Raw genomic sequence first — 16,985 nt, forward strand, 5'->3', positions numbered from 1 at the left:
GCACTGTGGGACAATTTCCCATGGCCAATCCACCCTAACCTGCATATCTTTGGAATGTGGGCTGAAACCGGAGCACCCAGAGGAAACCCACGCAGACACGGGGAGAATGTGCAAACTCCACACAGAGAGTCACCTGAGGCTAGAATCGAACCTGAGTCCCTGGCTCTGTGAGGCAGTAGTGCTAACCACTGAGCCACCATGCCTCCCCCAAGAGTCCTCCAAGAGTCCAAGTCACAGCTTGGAGACACTGAGGTCAAAGCACAGGAAAAGGCCCTTCGACCTATTGTGTCCATGCCAGTCAAAAACAACCACCTACCTCTCCTCATCCTATTTCTCAGCACTTGGCCCATAGCCTTGGAATTGCAAGTGCACGTTGAAGACCCTTCTTCAATGTAATGAGGGTGTCTGCCTCTCCCACCCTGACGGGCAGCGGGTGACATCACACCATTGGAACGCTCCACATCAACAGGCAGAATACTGCACCCCCCCCCCCCCCCCCCCCCCCCCAGTGGCCGGAGGATTAAGAAGCAGGGGTTTGAAAAAGAAATGGGAGGGAGTGGTGGGTGAGGGTAAGATGGGGTGCTGTTGGAGATGACGAGTATTTTCGTAGAGAGATATGAACTGGGACTGCAATGCCTGAGAAGGCATTGGACGTAGGCTCTGTTGGAATCATCAGAGAAATATTTGGAGGACTGTGGGGGAGTGAGCAGGAGGACTGATTGAAGAGATCCTTTAAAGAGCTAGCATCGGCGTGATGAATTAAATCATCGAATCCCTACAGCGTGGAAACAGGCCATTCAGCCCAACTAGTCCACACCGACCCTCCAAAGAGTGTCCCACCCAGATACATTCACCTACCTTATTAGTCTACATTTACGCCTGAGTAAGACCCTTAATCTACACATCCCTGTACACTATGGGATAATTAGCATGGCCAATCCACCCGAACCTGCACATCGCTGGACCCTATGGGACAGTTTAGTATGGCCAATCCACCTTAACATGCACATCTTTGGACTGTGGGAGGAAACCCATGCAGACACGGGGAGAATGTGCAAACTCCACACAGACAGTCGCCTGAGGTGGGAATTGAACCCAGGTCCCTGCCACTGTGAGGCAGCAGCGCTAACCACTGAGCCACCATGCCACCCACTGAGTGGGCTCCTCCTGTGCTGTCTCATTCGAAGGGCATGGCTGATCTAAGCTCTGGTCCATTCTCTTACAACAGTGAGGCTTGACCCTGTTACTGTGTCTACTGGGACAAGAGTGAGGATCACATTAAACATTTAGCCTATCCTCAGTTATAAGACACAGAGTGTGCAGAGCTCATTATGTAGGTCGCAACATCAGCAGGATTCATATTTTTAAAAATTCACTCATGGGATGTTGGTGTTGCTGGCTGGGCCCAGTATTTATTGCCCCATCCCTAATTGCCCCCCTTGAGAAGGTGGGGGTGAGCTGCCTTCTTGAACCGCTGCAGTCCATGTGCTGTAGGGTAGACCCACAATGTTCCTGAGAGAGGGAATTCCAGGATTCTGACCCAGGAAGGAAAGGCCGATATATTCCCAAATCGGGATGGTGATGGGTGGAGAACTTGCAGGGGGGTGATGTACCCATGTACCTGATGCCCCTTGTCCTTCTCGATGGAAGTGGCCGTGGGTTTGGAAGGTGCTGCCTGAGGGTCTTTGGTGAGTTTCTGCAGTGGGTCTTGTAGCTGGTACACACTGCAGTTACTGAGGGTCGGTGGGGGGGAGGGAGAGGATGGTACACACTGCAGTTACTGACATTGGTGGGAGGAGGGAGGGGATGGTACACACTGCAGTTACTGAGGGTCGGTGGGGGGGAGGGGATGGTACACACTGCTGTTACTGAGGGTCGGTGGGGTGAGGGAGGGGATGGTACACACTGCTGTTACTGAGCATCGGTGGGGGGGAGGGAGGGGATGGTACACACTGCTGTTACTGAGGGTCGGTGGGGGGAGGGAGGGGATGGTACACACTGCTGTTACTGAGCATCGGTGGGGGGAGGGAGGGGATGGTACACACTGCTGTTACTGAGCGTCGGTGGGGGGAGGGAGGGGATGGTACACACTACTGTTACTGAGCATCGGTGGGGGGAGGGAGGGGATGGTACACACTGCTGTTACTGAGGGTCGGTGGGGGAGGGAGGGAGGGGATGGTACACGCTGCTGTTACTGAGCGTCGGTGGGGGGAGGGAGGGGATGGTACACACTGCTGTTACTGAGGGTCGGTGGGGGAGGGAGGGGATGGTACACACTGCTGTTACTGAGCGTCGGTGGGGGGAGGGAGGGGATGGTACACACTGCTGTTACTGAGTGTCGGTGGGGGGAGGGAGGGGATGGTACACACTGCTGTTACTGAGGGTCAGTGGGGGGAGGGAGGGGATGGTACACACTGCTGTTACTGAAGGTCGGTGGGGGGAGGGAGGGGATGGTACACACTGCTGTTACTGAGCGTCGGTGGGGGAGGGAGGGGATGGTACACACTGCTGTTACTGAGGGTCGGTGGGGGAGGGAGGGGATGGTACACACTGCTGTTACTGAGTGTCGGTGGGGGGAGGGAGGGGATGGTACACACTGCTGTTACTGAGGGTCGGTGGGGGGAGGGAGGGGATGGTACACACTGCTGTTACTGAGCATCGGTGGGGGGAGGGAGGGGATGGTACACACTGCTGTTACTGAGCATCGGTGGGGGGGAGGGAGGGGATGGTACACACTGCTGTTACTGAGGGTCGGTGGGGGGAGGGAGGGGATGGTACACACTGTTGTTACTGAGGGTCGGGGGGGGGAGGGAGGGGATGGTACACACTGATGTTACTGAGGGTCGGTGGGGGGAGGGAGGGGATGGTACACACTGATGTTACTGAGCGTCGGTGGGGGGAGGGAGGGGATGGTACACACTGCTGTTACTGAGCGTCAGTGGGGTGAAGGGAGGGGATGGTACACACTGCTGTTACTGAGGGTCGGTGGGGGGAGGGAGGGGATGGTACACACTGCTGTTACTGAGGGTCGGTGGGGAGGGAGGGGATGGTACACACTGCTGTTACTGAGTGTCGGTGGGGGAGGGAGGAGATGGTACACACTGCTGTTACTGAGCATCGGTGGGGGGAGGGAGGGGATGGTACACACTGCTGTTACTGAGGGTCGGTGGGGGGAGGGAGGGGATGGTACACACTGCTGTTACTGAGGGTCAGTGGGGGGAGGGAGGGGATGGTACACACTGCTGTTACTGAGCGTCAGTGAGGGGGAGGGAAGGGATGGTACACACTGCTATTACTGAGGGTCGGTGGGGGGAGGGAGGGGATGGTACACACTGCTGTTACTGAGCGTCGGTGGGGGGGGAGGGAGGGGATGGTACACACTGCTGTTACTGAGCGTCGGTGGCAGGTGGGTGAGAGGGAATGTTTGTGAGTGTGGTGCCAATCCAGCGGGGGCTGCTTTGTCCCTGGATGGTGTCGAGTGTTTTTGGAGTTGCCACCACCCAGGTACCCATCCATTTCTCCACTAGCCCAGTTTAAATCAGGAGCTGCTGTGACATTTCATATGTTCACCCCAATTCGAGTGTGGCACAATATATTGACACTTGACCTGTACGCTCACTGCTCACGAAAGTCGAAGCGGCTTGTCTGTTAGATGCTCAACGTGACAAGCCAGTGACATAAGACATTTTCCTCGGTGCAGGCGCGTTGACACCAATCAAGATCAAGTCCGGACTGACTGAGTTTTATGTCATCCCTGGCCACAACCTCACCCTGTTTGCCAACTTCACAGTGGAACCAGAAGATACCATCTATAGTGGCACTTGGAGAAAAGACGTGAGAGAGATTGCGGAATGCCAAAAGAATTCCAGCTGGATCGCTGGTGCTCAAGAGGGATTGGATTGCGTATTGCAGAATTCCAACATATCGTTAACGCTGGGAAACGTCTTTCCCAATGATGTGGGCACTTACACCCTCGAACTTGTCTCAGATGAGGGGGAAACGGAAAATGTTCAGTTTGCCGTCAAACTCTACGGTGAGTGAACAGCGAGCGCCGACATTTCCGGCTTTTCCTGACGTTAGGCCGACGGATTTGGTGAACGAACGAATGAGGAAGGTGGCGGGAATCAGAAATCAACGCGTCGAGTTGCTCGCATTCCGTGGTAGGGGTTAGGATGAGAGATGTGCCCCATCACAGCGACAGGCAACAAGGGCTCAGAGTGGACCGTGTGGAGCTGGAGAGGTGTCTGAGGAGTTGGAAGCTTGCTGCCTCCGTTTGTCTCTCTAATTGCCCTCAAAATAGGACAGGGAGTAGATCATAGAGTCACAGAAACATTGAGTCTGACAGCAAAGAAGTGGGCCCTTCAGCCCATCAATTCTATGCCGACCAACAAACTACACTCATCCCATTTACCTGCACTTGACCCATAACCTCCTATGGCTGGCATTTTAAGTGCTCCAAATTCTTCTTAAATGTTACAAAAGGACCTACCTCCATCACCCTGTCAGGCAGCACTTTCCATATTTCTACCAACCTCGAGATAAAGTTTGTTTTTCCCCTCAGATCTCCATCAAACCACTTACGCCTCATGTCAAACTGGTGCCCTCTGGTGTTCGACTTACCTGCCACAGGGAAGGGATTCTCACGATCTACCTGTCCAAGCCTCTCACGCCTTCATGCGCCTCAATCAGGTTCCCCCTCAGCCTCCTCTGCTCAAAGGAAAAAAACAGACTCTGACCACCCAGTCTCTCCTCGTAACTGAGAGGTTCCACCCCAGGCAACATCCTGGTGAATGTCCTCTGCACCCTCTCATGTGCAATCACATCCTTCCTGTAGCGTGCTGACCAGAACCGTGCACAGTATTCCACCTGTGTCCAATCCTTTATAAAGTTGTGACTACACTTCTTTGCTCCTGTATTCTCAGCTGAAAATTCCCAGCTGGAAAAGCGCAGCAGGTCAGGCAGCATCCAAGGAACAGGAGAATCAACGTTTCAGGCATGAGCCCTTCTTCAGGAATGAGGAAAGTGTGTCCAGCAGGCTAAGATAAAAGGTAGGGAGGAGGGACTTGGGGGAGGGGCGTTGGGAATGCAATAGGTGGAGGGAGGTCAAGGTGAGGGTGATAGGCTGGAGTGGGGGTGGGGGCGGAGAGGTCAGGAAGAAGATTGCAGGTTAGGAAGGCGGTGCTGAGTTCAAGGGATTTGACTGAGACAAGGTGGGGAGAGGGGAAATCAGGAAACTGGAGAAATCTGAGTTCATCCCTTGTGGTTAGAGGGTTCCAGATTTCTCCAGTTTCCTCATTTCCCCTCCCCCCGCCTTGTCTCAGTCAAATCCCTCGAACTCAGCACCGCCTTCCTAACCTGCAATCTTCTTCCTGACCTCTCCGCCCCCACCCCACTCCGGCCTATCACCCTCACCTTGACCTCCTCCCACCTATCGCATTCCCAACGCCCCTCCCCCAAGTCCCTCCTCCCTACCTTTTATCTTAGCCTGCTGGACACACTTTCCTCATTCCTGAAGAAGGGCTTATGCCCGAAACGTCGATTCTCCTGCTCCTTGGATGCTGCCTGACCTGCTGCGCTTTTCCAGCAACACATTTTCGGCTCTGATCTCCAGCATCTGCAGTCCTCACCTTCTCCTGTATTCTATGCCCTGGCTAAGGAAGGGAAGTCTCCTGTTTCCCTCCTTCACCACCCCGTGCTGACACCTTCAGTGACCCATGACTTTGTACACCAACATCCCTTTGTTCCTCAGTAATCCTGAGGTACCTACCCTTCACTGTATAAGTCCTTCCCACATCAGACCTCCCAAAGTGTGTCACCTTGCACTTATCGGAATTAAATTCCCATCTGCCCAATTTGCCAGCTGATCAATATTAGACTGTAAACTGAGACTATCCTACTCAGGACCAACAACACCAGCCATTTTCATGGCAATCTCAAGCTTACTCACTGTACCTTTGACATTCACATCCAAGTTGTTAAAGTTCGTAACAAATAACAATCTCTCAGTTACGAGGAGAGACTGGGTGGTCAGAGTCTGTTTTCCCTTTGAGCAGAGGAAGCTGAGGGGGAACCTGATTGAGTACATTACTGGTCACAGGCTTCCAATCGCAAAACTAAACCCTCCACCATCACTGTTTGCTTGCAATCGCAGCCAGTTTTGGATCAAGTTTGCCAGCTTGTCTTGGATCCCATGGTCTCTTCCCTTTTGGACTTGCCTTCTATGTGGGAAAAATAGATTCTGGATTAGAGTGGTGCTGGAAAAGCACAGCAGTTCAGGCAGCATCCGAGGAGCAGAAAAATCGACGTTTCAGGCAAAAGCCCTTCATCAGGAATAGAGGCCTAAAGGGTGGAGAGATAAATGAGAGGGAATGACCTGGGAGTTGTAATGGGAGAGGGACTCCCTGAGATTCTTTGTAGAGGGAGGAGGAAAATTTCTTCAAGGCAGGCATCCTTGCAAGAGGATTCGCAGTAGGGTTAAAATCAACGAGGTAAAAACCGACGACTACATGGGACCTTGTTAAAGGCCTTCATGAAGTCCATGCAAACCACATCAGCTGTGCTGCCCTCAGTTATATAATGAGTCACCTCTTCAAATCCAATTTGTCAGACAGGATCACTCTTTCGCAAATCAATGCCGACGACCCCTGAACAATGTACAGAGTGTGGCGCTGGAAAAGCACAGCCGGTCAGGCAGCAGCCGAGGAGCAGGGGAGTCGATGTTACGGGCATAAGCCCTTCATCAGGAATCCACATCAGCTTATGTCTGAAACGTCGACTCTCCTGTCCCTCGGACGCTGCCTGACCGGCTGCGTTTTTCCAGCACCACACTCTCGACTCTGACCCTCCAGCATCTGCAGTCCTCACTTTCTCCTACCCCTGAGCAATTCCTACCTTCCCAATTAATCTTGTCACTCAGAATTTTTTTACCACGACCTGGCTTCCCACTGACATGAGATGAACTGGAGTGCAGTTACCTGACCTGTCTCTGCTACCCTTCTTGATAAAGAAACCTGCATTATCTATCCTCCAGTCATCTGGCACTTCACCAGTGACCATTGAAGTATTAACTATCTCCACCAGGTCCCCAGCAAGCTTCTCCCTGCCTCCTATAGCAAGCTCCAGGCACAGTTACCCCTTTGCATTCAGTAGGTCTCACTCTTTCCTTTTGCTCTTGATGTACAGATCAAAAGCCTTGGGGCTTTCCTTAATCTTATCTCCCAAAGATATTTCATGGCTCCTCTTAGCCCTCCTAACTCCTTTTGTTTTAGCAGCCCCCTGTACTTTTGAAAAGCCTCCCTTTTTTCTTTTAAGGCAGGGTGTCTGACATATGTGTCCTTCTTTTCCTTTATCAACCTTGTTGATATCCCTTAACATTCAGGGTTCCCTGGACTTTCTGTCCTCACCCCTCACTCTAAGAGGAAGATGCTAGCCCTGAATTTTCACTGTACTACTGTTAGAAGATTCTCATTTTGCAAATGGAGACCTCCTCCCCCTCTACGTTCAACAGATCCTGACTAACGATATCGAAATTGGCCTACTTAGACACTTAACCTCAGCTGAAACTATATCTCCTTCCATAATGACCTTGACACGTCTGGAGTTATGGTTGCTATCTCACTCATTGAAACTTCAACCATGTGACCAGCTTTATTCCCCAGGATTCTCTAGCACAGCCCCATCTCCAACAAAATAAATCTCTTTGTGTATATACATTGCCACAAAAACAGTTCGATTCTGTACAGTTGTGTACCAAGTAAATAAACAAAACGTTGGATTTTGACTCTATCCAAAATACCCAAAGACTTCCCTTGCACATACAATCCTGATACTTACAGAAACTTGAGGCAACAAGAGGGTCCGCTAACTGAATGGACCTCCATTTACCTTCAGCAGGAAGACCTCAGAGTGTGGTCTTTCCCCACTGCCCCTTAGCAGCAGCTGCTCAAGCTTTACCGTGTCCCTCAGCACGTAGTCCTGGACCTTGGAATGTGCCAGTCTGCAACCCCTGGGTCAAGGTCAACTCCTTCAAGACTAGCACGTTTCGGGCAGACCAAAGAGTGAATTTCACTGAGTTGATGGTCCTCCAGGCGCTGTCGATGTTTGTCTCAGTGTGCCTCCAGGGAACAGACCGTATATCGCGGAGTCCCGCGTCACAGAGCCGCTCGGGATGAAACCTCAACACAGACCACTGCATCTTCCTCCAGACTTCCTTTACAAAGGCACGTTCCAGCAGGAAATGTGAGACGGTCTTAAAACCCCCTGCAGCCACTTTGAGGACGGCGTGCGGCAGCACAGATTGGCCAGGTCTACTATCCCATTAATGTTAGCAAAGTCAAAATCCCTGCTACAGCTGGAACGCTGTTTCCCTCACACCTTTTTGTGATGCTTTCAGAACTGCTCCTCCAGCTTCCTCTGACTATTGGGAGGCCTGTAGTATAATCCCAGCTAAGTAATCCTCCCTGTTTTGTATCTGAGCTCCACCCAGATGATGTCTCTTGAAGGACTTTCTTGAACATCCTCTCTCATTACTGCAGTGGTGATCTCCTTTATCGATTATATAATTCCTGTACCTTTCTTACATGCCTCCGAGTCATGCCTGAAACTTTTTGACTCGAGAGTGTTGATTTGCTGGCTCTGTCCTCCTTCAACCATGTCTCAGTGTTTGTAACAACATCATATTTCCACTTGCTCATCAATGCTCTCAGTTCATCCGTCTTCCCGGTAAAGCCCCTCTTGCATTAGTATGGATACAATTGAGCTTTTTAGACCACCCCCCAGTTAGGCATATTGTGCCCATCACGCAGTCATAGAATCATACCACACGGAAACAGACACTTTGGACACACCAGTCCATGCCAAACGTAGGGTCAGTTTTTCTATAACACAATAGCTATGTCTTGTGCAAACCTGTGTTATAGTATAATCGTGCTTTAGAAACAGCGCTTAAAGGGTTGGCGCTGTAATCGTGTTACGGCCAAAACCTGTTTTAAACGTTTGTGCTTTAGAAACAGTATCCCCAATTCGTCAATCGCATTGCAGCAAATTCATGCTGATGAAATGCACGTTATAACAGAAAGACCTGTAATGCCAAACTAACCCAGTCCCCCCCCCCCTGCTCCTGACCCATCTCTCTCCAACCCTTCCCTGTTCATGTCCTGATCCAAATGTCTTTTAAACGTTGTAACTGTCCCCACATCCCCCCACCCCCACTTCCTCAGGAAGGTCATTCCACACATGAACCACTCTCTGTGCAAAAACATTTGCCCCTCGTGTCTTTTATAAATCTCTCTTCTCTCACCTCAAAAATGTGCTCTTCAGTCTTGAGATCCCTCATTCGAGGGAGAGTACGCCTACCATAACTCTATCTATACCCTTCATTATTTTATAAACTTCAATCAGGTCTCCTCTCAACCTCCTAAACTCCAGTGAAAAAAAATGTCCTAACCTATCCAGCCTCTCCTTATAATATAAACCCTCTGTCCCTGACAACACCCTGGTAAATCTCTTCTGAACCCTCTCCAACTTAATAATATCTCCACCTACTGGACTGTGCTAGCATTGCTTCTAGATCTGATTGGACCTTGGACACGATTTTACACCGACTCTGTGTTGCATCCCCCTGCTGGATCAATTTAAAATCTCCCAGATCAGTTAAGATCTGAAGATCTTAAATCTCTGAAAACCTTTGATCTCTCAAGAAATGTAATCCTTTCCCATCCAGGGACAACCCATCCATAGTGTAGAAATCCCATCTATCCCAAAAGCTGTCCCAATGATCCAAAAATCGAACACCCTTCCTCCTACACTATCCCTTTAGCCAGTTATGGCTGGGGTACTGTGTGTAGTTCTGGTCCCCACCTTACAGGAGGGATAGGATTGTACTGGAAGGGGGGTACAGAGGAAAATTCACCAGAATATTGCCCTCGGACAGAGCATTTAAATTGAATTGAATTGAATTTATTTATTGTCATGTGGCAAAGTTTTCCCTTGTGAGCAGTCCAGGCAGATCACAGAGTTAAGTAGCATAGATAGTAAATAATAGGTAAACAGTGGCAAAAACCAAAACACAGGTACAAGAGAATGTTAAGAGCTTGTGACACTTCAGTGATGGAGAGAGAGAGGCGGAATCGCTTGGAATGTTTTCGCTGGAGCTGAGATGGTTGACGGGGGATCGATAGAAACACAGAAAATAGATACAGGAGTAGGCCAGTCAGCCCTTGGCACCTGAACCACCATCCAATAAGATCATGGCTGACTGTACAATCTCAGGATCCCATTCCCACCCTCTCCCCTTGATCCCTTTAGCCCCATGATCCACATTCAGCTCCCTCTTGGATAGACCTAATGAACTGGCCCCAACAGCTTCCTGTGGGACAGAATTCCACAGGTTCCCAACTCCCTGAGTGAAGAAATTCTCCCTCATCTCGGTCCGGAATGGCTTCCCCCTTTAGTCTTAGACTGTGACCCCTAGTTGTGGACTTCCCCCAACATTTCTCCCACATCCAGCCTGTCCAATCCCATCAGGATTTTCTATGTTTCCATGAGAATTCCTCCCCCTCATTCCTCTAAATTCCAGTGAGTACAATCCCAGTCGATCCAGTCTTTCCCCATATGTGAGTCCTGCCATCCCAGGAATCAGTCTGCTGAACCTTCGCTGGGATCCCTCAATAGCGGGAATGTCCCTCCCTCAAGACTAGGAGACCGAAACTGCACACAGTCCTCAAGGTGTGGCCTCACCAAGGCCCTGGATAACTGTAGCAGGACGCCCTCACTGCGATACTCCAATCCTCCCACTGTATTGCAGGTATACAGGAAATTGGTTCGGTCACTTTTGGAATATTGCGTGAAATTCTGGTTCCCCTCCTATCGGAAAGATGTTGTGAACCTTGAAAAGGTTCAGAAAAGATTTACTAGGACGTTGCCAGGTTGGAGGGTTTGAGCTGTAGGGAGAGACTGAACAGGCTGGGGCTGTTTTCCCTGGAGCGTCGGAGGCTGAGGGGTGACTGTATAGAGGTTTATAAAATTATGAGGGGCAGGGATAGGGTAAATAGACAAAATCTTTTCCCTGGGGGTGGGGGAGTCCAGAACTAGAGGGCACAGGTTTAGAGTGAGAGGGGAAAGATATAAAAAGGACCTAAGGGACAACTTTCTCGCACAGAGGGTGGTACGTGTTTGGAATGAGCTGCCAGAGGATGTGGTGGAAGCTGGTCCAACGACAACTTTTAAAAGGCATCTGGATTGGTATATGAATAGGAAGGGTTTGGAGGGATATGGGCCGGGTGCTGGCAAATGGGACTAGCTTAGGTTAGTGTCGATATGGGTGAGTTGGACCGAAGGGTCTGTTTCTGTGCTGTACAGCGCTCTGACTCTCGAACTCTGTGAAGGCCAGTGCACCATTTGCTTTGCTCACTGCCTGTTGTACCTGCCCACTGACCTTTAGCCTCTGTCCCACCATGATCCCCAGATTATGAGGAGATCTTCCTGAACCACATGGGACTCCATGACTTTCAGCAGCAGGTACGTGGTCGACAGCATGCTAGGTTATACACCTGCTGGCTTCTAACTAAATTCAAATCTCACGTTATGCCACGTTGGGCATTTGACCTCATATCCCAGGGCATTAGCCTGAGACTCGGAACTACTAATCCACCACCACTTCCCAAATACTCAGGAAGGAAGAGATTGCAAGGTAGCGATCAAATGGAATGGGATTATGGGGATGGGTCTCTCAAAGAACTGGTACAGACACAATGGACTCTTCCTGTGCTAATTTTTTTGATGATTCTATGATGCCCTTTTGCGATTTTAATGCCACCCATAAACCCATGTCTTTACACAGGAAATGAATCCTCACCTATTCACGCTGTCTTCTGAAATCATCCCCATCGATCCCTATTTGAGACGTAATATATCACAGAGCCATGAATAGTAACTGTCGTTCAGCCAAAGGTTAGAGATTCTTTCTCATCCTGATCCCTCTAGACCCCTTTGTTCCTTTGTTCCAATTTCACACAGTAAAATGTAAACTTACGCTTAGTTTGAAGAGAAAAGCAGAGACGTGCAGAACATTAAATTGAATTTATTGTCCTGTGTACTGAGGCACAGTGAAAAGCTTTGTCTTGTGAGCAATCCAGGCAGATCACAGAGTTAAGTAGCACAGATAGTAAATAATAGGTAAGCAGCAGCAAAACCAAAACACAGGTACAGGCGAATGTTAAGAGTTTGTGAGTCCATTCAGTATTCTAACCACAATAGGGTAGAAACTGTTTCAAAACCGGCTGGTGTATGTGTTCAGGCCTCTGTACCTTCTCCCCAATGGTAGAGATTGTAGACCTGCCGGGGTGGGATGGATTTTTGAGAATACTGGTGGCCTTTCCTTGACAGTGGGCCTGGTAGATGGATTCGATAGATGGGAGGTTGGCCTTTGTGATTGTCCAGGCTGAGTTCACCACTCTCTGTAACCATCTCTGATCTTGAATGGTACAGTTGCCATACCAGGTACTGATACATCCAGACAGAACACTCTCGATGGCGCACCTATAAAAGTTGGCGAGGATATTCACCATCATGCCAAATTTCCTCAGCTGCCTGAGGAAGAAGAGATGTTATTGGGCCTTTGTAACCAGTGTGTCCACATGAAGAGTCCAAGAAAGCTTGTTGTGGATGACCACTCCCAGGAGCTTGACACTCTCCACTCGTTCCACCTCTGTGCTGTTAATGTGTAGGGGGGGGGGCATGAGTAATATCCCACTGAAAACCAATACAGTGGAAGCTCAATTATCCGAACGAGATGGGCGGACACTATTTCGTTCGGATAATCGATTATTCAGAAAATCGATTAAATGCCTTTCTAAGTCTTCATTTTTAAGTCTGCTCCCTGTTCAGGAGCCTGCGGCAGCACACAGTGCGTGAGGCCCCACCCCCAACACCGCCCCCAAACCCAATCCAACTCCGCCCCCCCCCAATCAGGTCCAAACCCGCCCCCACCCCCCCCCCACTCCCCCAACCTCGTCCAAACCTGACCCCCACACCCCCAGCCTCATTCTGGTCCAAACCCACCTCCACCCAGTCCAACACCGCCCCCGCCCCCCAGCACAAAGCATGCGAGCCCTTGCCCCCAACACAGCCCCCCCCTGCCCCGTCCACTAACCCCCCCCCCCCCCCCCCCCCCCACCACCCCGTCCATCCCCGACCCCTCTCCGGGGCATCCGGACTGCATACCAACAATAAGATTACTGCGGCAGCTGCGTTTGTGGGGTAAGTCTCCAAATAGCGCACAGACACAGCCACAGTCACACACACCAACGTTTTACTGCAAACCTTTGACAGGTCCCACGTTTGCCCTGTACAGGACAACGTTGGAGAGATTATTCCTGGGAAAGGGAGGGAGGTGGGGAGGTTAGGCTACTCCAGGGAAAGTGTGGGGAGAGAGAGAGGGTGGGAGGACAGTCATTTGGAGAGGGTACCTGTTTAAGCACTGTAAACAAAAGACGCGATCGGTGCTGGAAAGATGTCTTTGATGTAACGTTTCTATCGGGACCTCCTTCGGATAATCCGATTTTCAGATAATTGGTATTTGGATAATCGAGGTTCCCCTATAATGAGTTCCTTGGTTTTGCCAGGAAGCTAGGTTGTTCTCAGTGCACCATTTTTCCAGGTCTTCCACCCAGACAGCTGAAGTCACGATGACCAGTTTTGGTCTGGTTCAGAACCTTAAGACCATAGACCATAAGGAAGGGGAAGAGGACGAGGCTGTTCTGCCCTCCAAGCCTGCTCCCCCACTCAATAGGATCATGGCTGAGCTGACATTCCTCAAAACCAAGTTCCTGCCCTTGCCCCATAACCCCTTGATTACCCAACTGATCAAGAATCTATCTCAGCCTTAAACATTCACAAGGAATCTGCCCCCATGGGTGACTGTGGCAGGAGTTCCAAAGACCCACAACCCCCGAGAGAAGAATGCCTCTTTTTTTTTATTATGTATTCATTGAGGATTCCCACCCCCAGGTGGGAATCTCTTCCAACCTCCCCTCTCAGGCAGAAGGTACAGATGCCTGAACACATGTACCAACAGGGTGAAAAACAGCTTCTTTCCTGCTGTTATTAGACTGCTAAATAGGCCTCTCAAAGTTCAAATCTAATGTCAACCTCCTGTGCAGTGTAACCTGTATGTCTCACTCTGCCTGAACACCCTATGATCTGTCTGTCCTTGTACGTTCTGATCTGCCTGTACTACACACATAACAAAACATTTCACTGCACTTAGGTACATGTAACAACAACCAATCAAATCAGAGGCTGTAGACCAATCATTCTTGGTGCATTGGATTGTATTATGGTTCTCTGCTTTTTTTCAACCCTTTTGTTCTTCACAGAATCTATTTCAACACCCAGTGTTAAATGGAACGAGACGGAGTTCAATAAAGGTGGCAACCATACCTTCATATGTAAGATTGAAAATGGAACAAATCCACAATTTCACTGGGAAAAGGATGATGAAACATTGACCAATGACAGCAGACATTCAATATCAGAGAGTGGCATTGTTTTGATGATTATTGCTATTAATGAATCTGATTGTGGATCATACAAATGTGTCATTAAGAATGACATAAATCAGAAGGAAGTGCAATTTAATATATCTAGTAAGTGTTAAACACATTTTTAAAAATGGCATTGGTGAAATAATTGAACATAACGCTACTATTTAAATAATATCTCTATCGATAAAGTGCTGAAAATGCAGACTGGATTGGATGCCACGGGAAATGCAGGATTGTAAGGGTAGGGGAGAGGGGTGGGTCTGGGTGGGATGCTTATCAGAGGGTGATTGTGGACTTGATGGGTCGAATGACCTGATTCCAAACCGTAGGGGTTCTCTGAATGTTCAGTCTGCGGTAGATTCGGCATCTATACTTAGAATGGGATTAATGATGTCAACTTGTCACAGTGCAGTTCCATTCTCCTTCCAATGGTGTTACCTGTCTGTGAAATTATTGACCAGGAATTACCAATTATTTCCGTGTATTCTCAGCACCAACAGTGTTATCTTTCCTGTATTTATAGAGGGATCCATTCCAGTTGAGTCTCACCTCGAATGATGCTACACCATCTGAGATCTCCGTATCCCTCAAATTTTGGAGGAATTTCCTCTCATTCCACATGTCCATCACTACAGCTGCGTAGCCTCTTAGTCCTGGAACCATGATATGCCACTACCTCATTAAACCACTCCTTAAAACCTATTTCCTCGACTCGCATTTTGGTTACCAGATCTAGTACCTCCATGGTTCACTTGGCATCCATAGAACATAGAACAATACAGCGCAGTACAGACCCTTTGGCCCTCGTTGTTGCGCCGACCCAAGCCCACCTAACCTACACTAGCCCACTATCCTCCATATGCCTATCCAATCCCCGTTTAAATGCCCATAAAGAGGTAGAGTCCACCACTGCTACTGGCAGGGCATTCCATGAACTCACGACTCACTGAGTAAAGAATCTACCCCTAACGTCTGTCCTATACCTACCACCCCTTAATTTAAAGCTATGCCCCCTTGTAATAGCTGACTCCATACGTGGAAAAAGGTTCTCATGGTCAACCCTATCTAAACCCCTAATCATCTTGCACACCTCTATCAAGTCACCTCTAAACCTTCTTTTCTCCAATGAAAACAGCCCCAAGTGCCTCAGCCTTTCCTCATACGATCTCCCTAACATACCAGGCAACATCCAGTTCTGCATCTTCAGATAGCTTTTGGCTATCAGTGCTCTGATATTCTGCAATGTGTTGTCTGGAATGACACTCAGTCCTAAGGTAAAAATCTGAATTTATAGAGATGGGTCACAGAAATAAATAGAATCCTGACAGTATGGAAACTGGCCCTTTGGCCCAACAAGTCCACACTGACCCTCTGAACAGTAACCCACCCGGAACCATTCTCCTATCCGATTACCCTACATTTACCCCTGACTAATGCACCTACACATCCCTGAACAATATGGACAATTTCCCATTGTCAATCCACCCTAACCTACACATTACTGGACACTATGGGACAACTTAGCATGGCCAATGCACCCTAACCTGCACATCTCTGGACACTATTGTACAATTTCCCATGGCCAATCCACGCTAACCTGCACATCCCTGGGCCCTATGGGACAATTTCCCATGGCCAATCCACACTAACCTGCACATCCCTGGGCACTATGGGACAATTTCCCATGGCCAATCCACCCTAACCTGCACATCCCTGGGCACTATGGGACAATTTCCCATGGCCAATCCACCCTAACCTGCACATCTTTAGTCTATAGAGACTGGATTTGCAACCATGAAGAACAATGGGATAATTGTTTTCTCTTTGTTAAATATGACAATGTTTCCAATAAGAGGTATTATTTATGAAATGTATGAAAGTCCGGGTTACCTTACTGTGGCTTTTAATATCATGAGGGGCACGGATAGAGTGAATAGCCATGGTCTTTTTCCCAGCACTGGGGAGTCCAGAACTAAAGGGGCATAGGATTAAGGTGAGAGGGGAAAGATTTAAAATGGACTTGAAGAGTAACTTTTTCACGCAGAGGGTGATGAATGCATTGAATGAGGAAGTGGTGGAGGCTGGTACAATGACTACATTTAAAGGCCATCTGGATGGATATATGAATAAGAAGGGGGTTTGGCGGGATATGGACCAAGTGCTGGCAAATGGTACAAGATTATTTAGGATATCTGGTCAGCATGATTGAGTTGGACCGAAGGGTCTGTTTCTGTGCTGTATGAAGCTATGACCACTCAGAGTGTACCTTTCCTTGGTACAAACCACATCAGTTTATTCCAACGCTGCATGTTACTTGCTGCATTTAAGACCAGAAGAAGTAGGAACTGGAGTAGGCCTTTCGGCCCCTCAAGTCAGCTCCACCACTCAGTAGGATCATGGCTGATCCGCCATTCCTCGTGTCCACTTTCCTGTCCTATCCCT

The 16,985-nt window shown here is 49.2% G+C and overlaps 1 protein-coding gene across 3 annotated transcripts in view; it reads left to right on the forward strand.

The window, feature by feature from the left end:
- Nucleotides 1-16,985, forward strand: part of LOC140458842 (V-set and immunoglobulin domain-containing protein 1-like) — a 50,303-nt gene that overhangs the window by 6,557 nt on the left and 26,761 nt on the right. Inside the window, exons 2-3 of one of the 3 annotated variants that reach the window (XM_072553523.1) lie at nucleotides 3,701-4,033; nucleotides 14,376-14,645. In XM_072553523.1, coding sequence (XP_072409624.1) covers nucleotides 3,701-4,033; nucleotides 14,376-14,645 — 603 coding nt within the window. Of the gene's footprint in view, nucleotides 1-3,700; nucleotides 4,034-11,839; nucleotides 11,950-14,375; nucleotides 14,646-16,985 lie in introns of all 3 variants that reach the window. The other 2 variants (XM_072553525.1, XM_072553524.1) reach the window with 2 other exon arrangements.

Source organism: Chiloscyllium punctatum, chromosome 34, assembly GCF_047496795.1.
Source record: "Chiloscyllium punctatum isolate Juve2018m chromosome 34, sChiPun1.3, whole genome shotgun sequence".
Taxonomy (NCBI): Eukaryota; Metazoa; Chordata; class Chondrichthyes; order Orectolobiformes; family Hemiscylliidae; genus Chiloscyllium; species Chiloscyllium punctatum.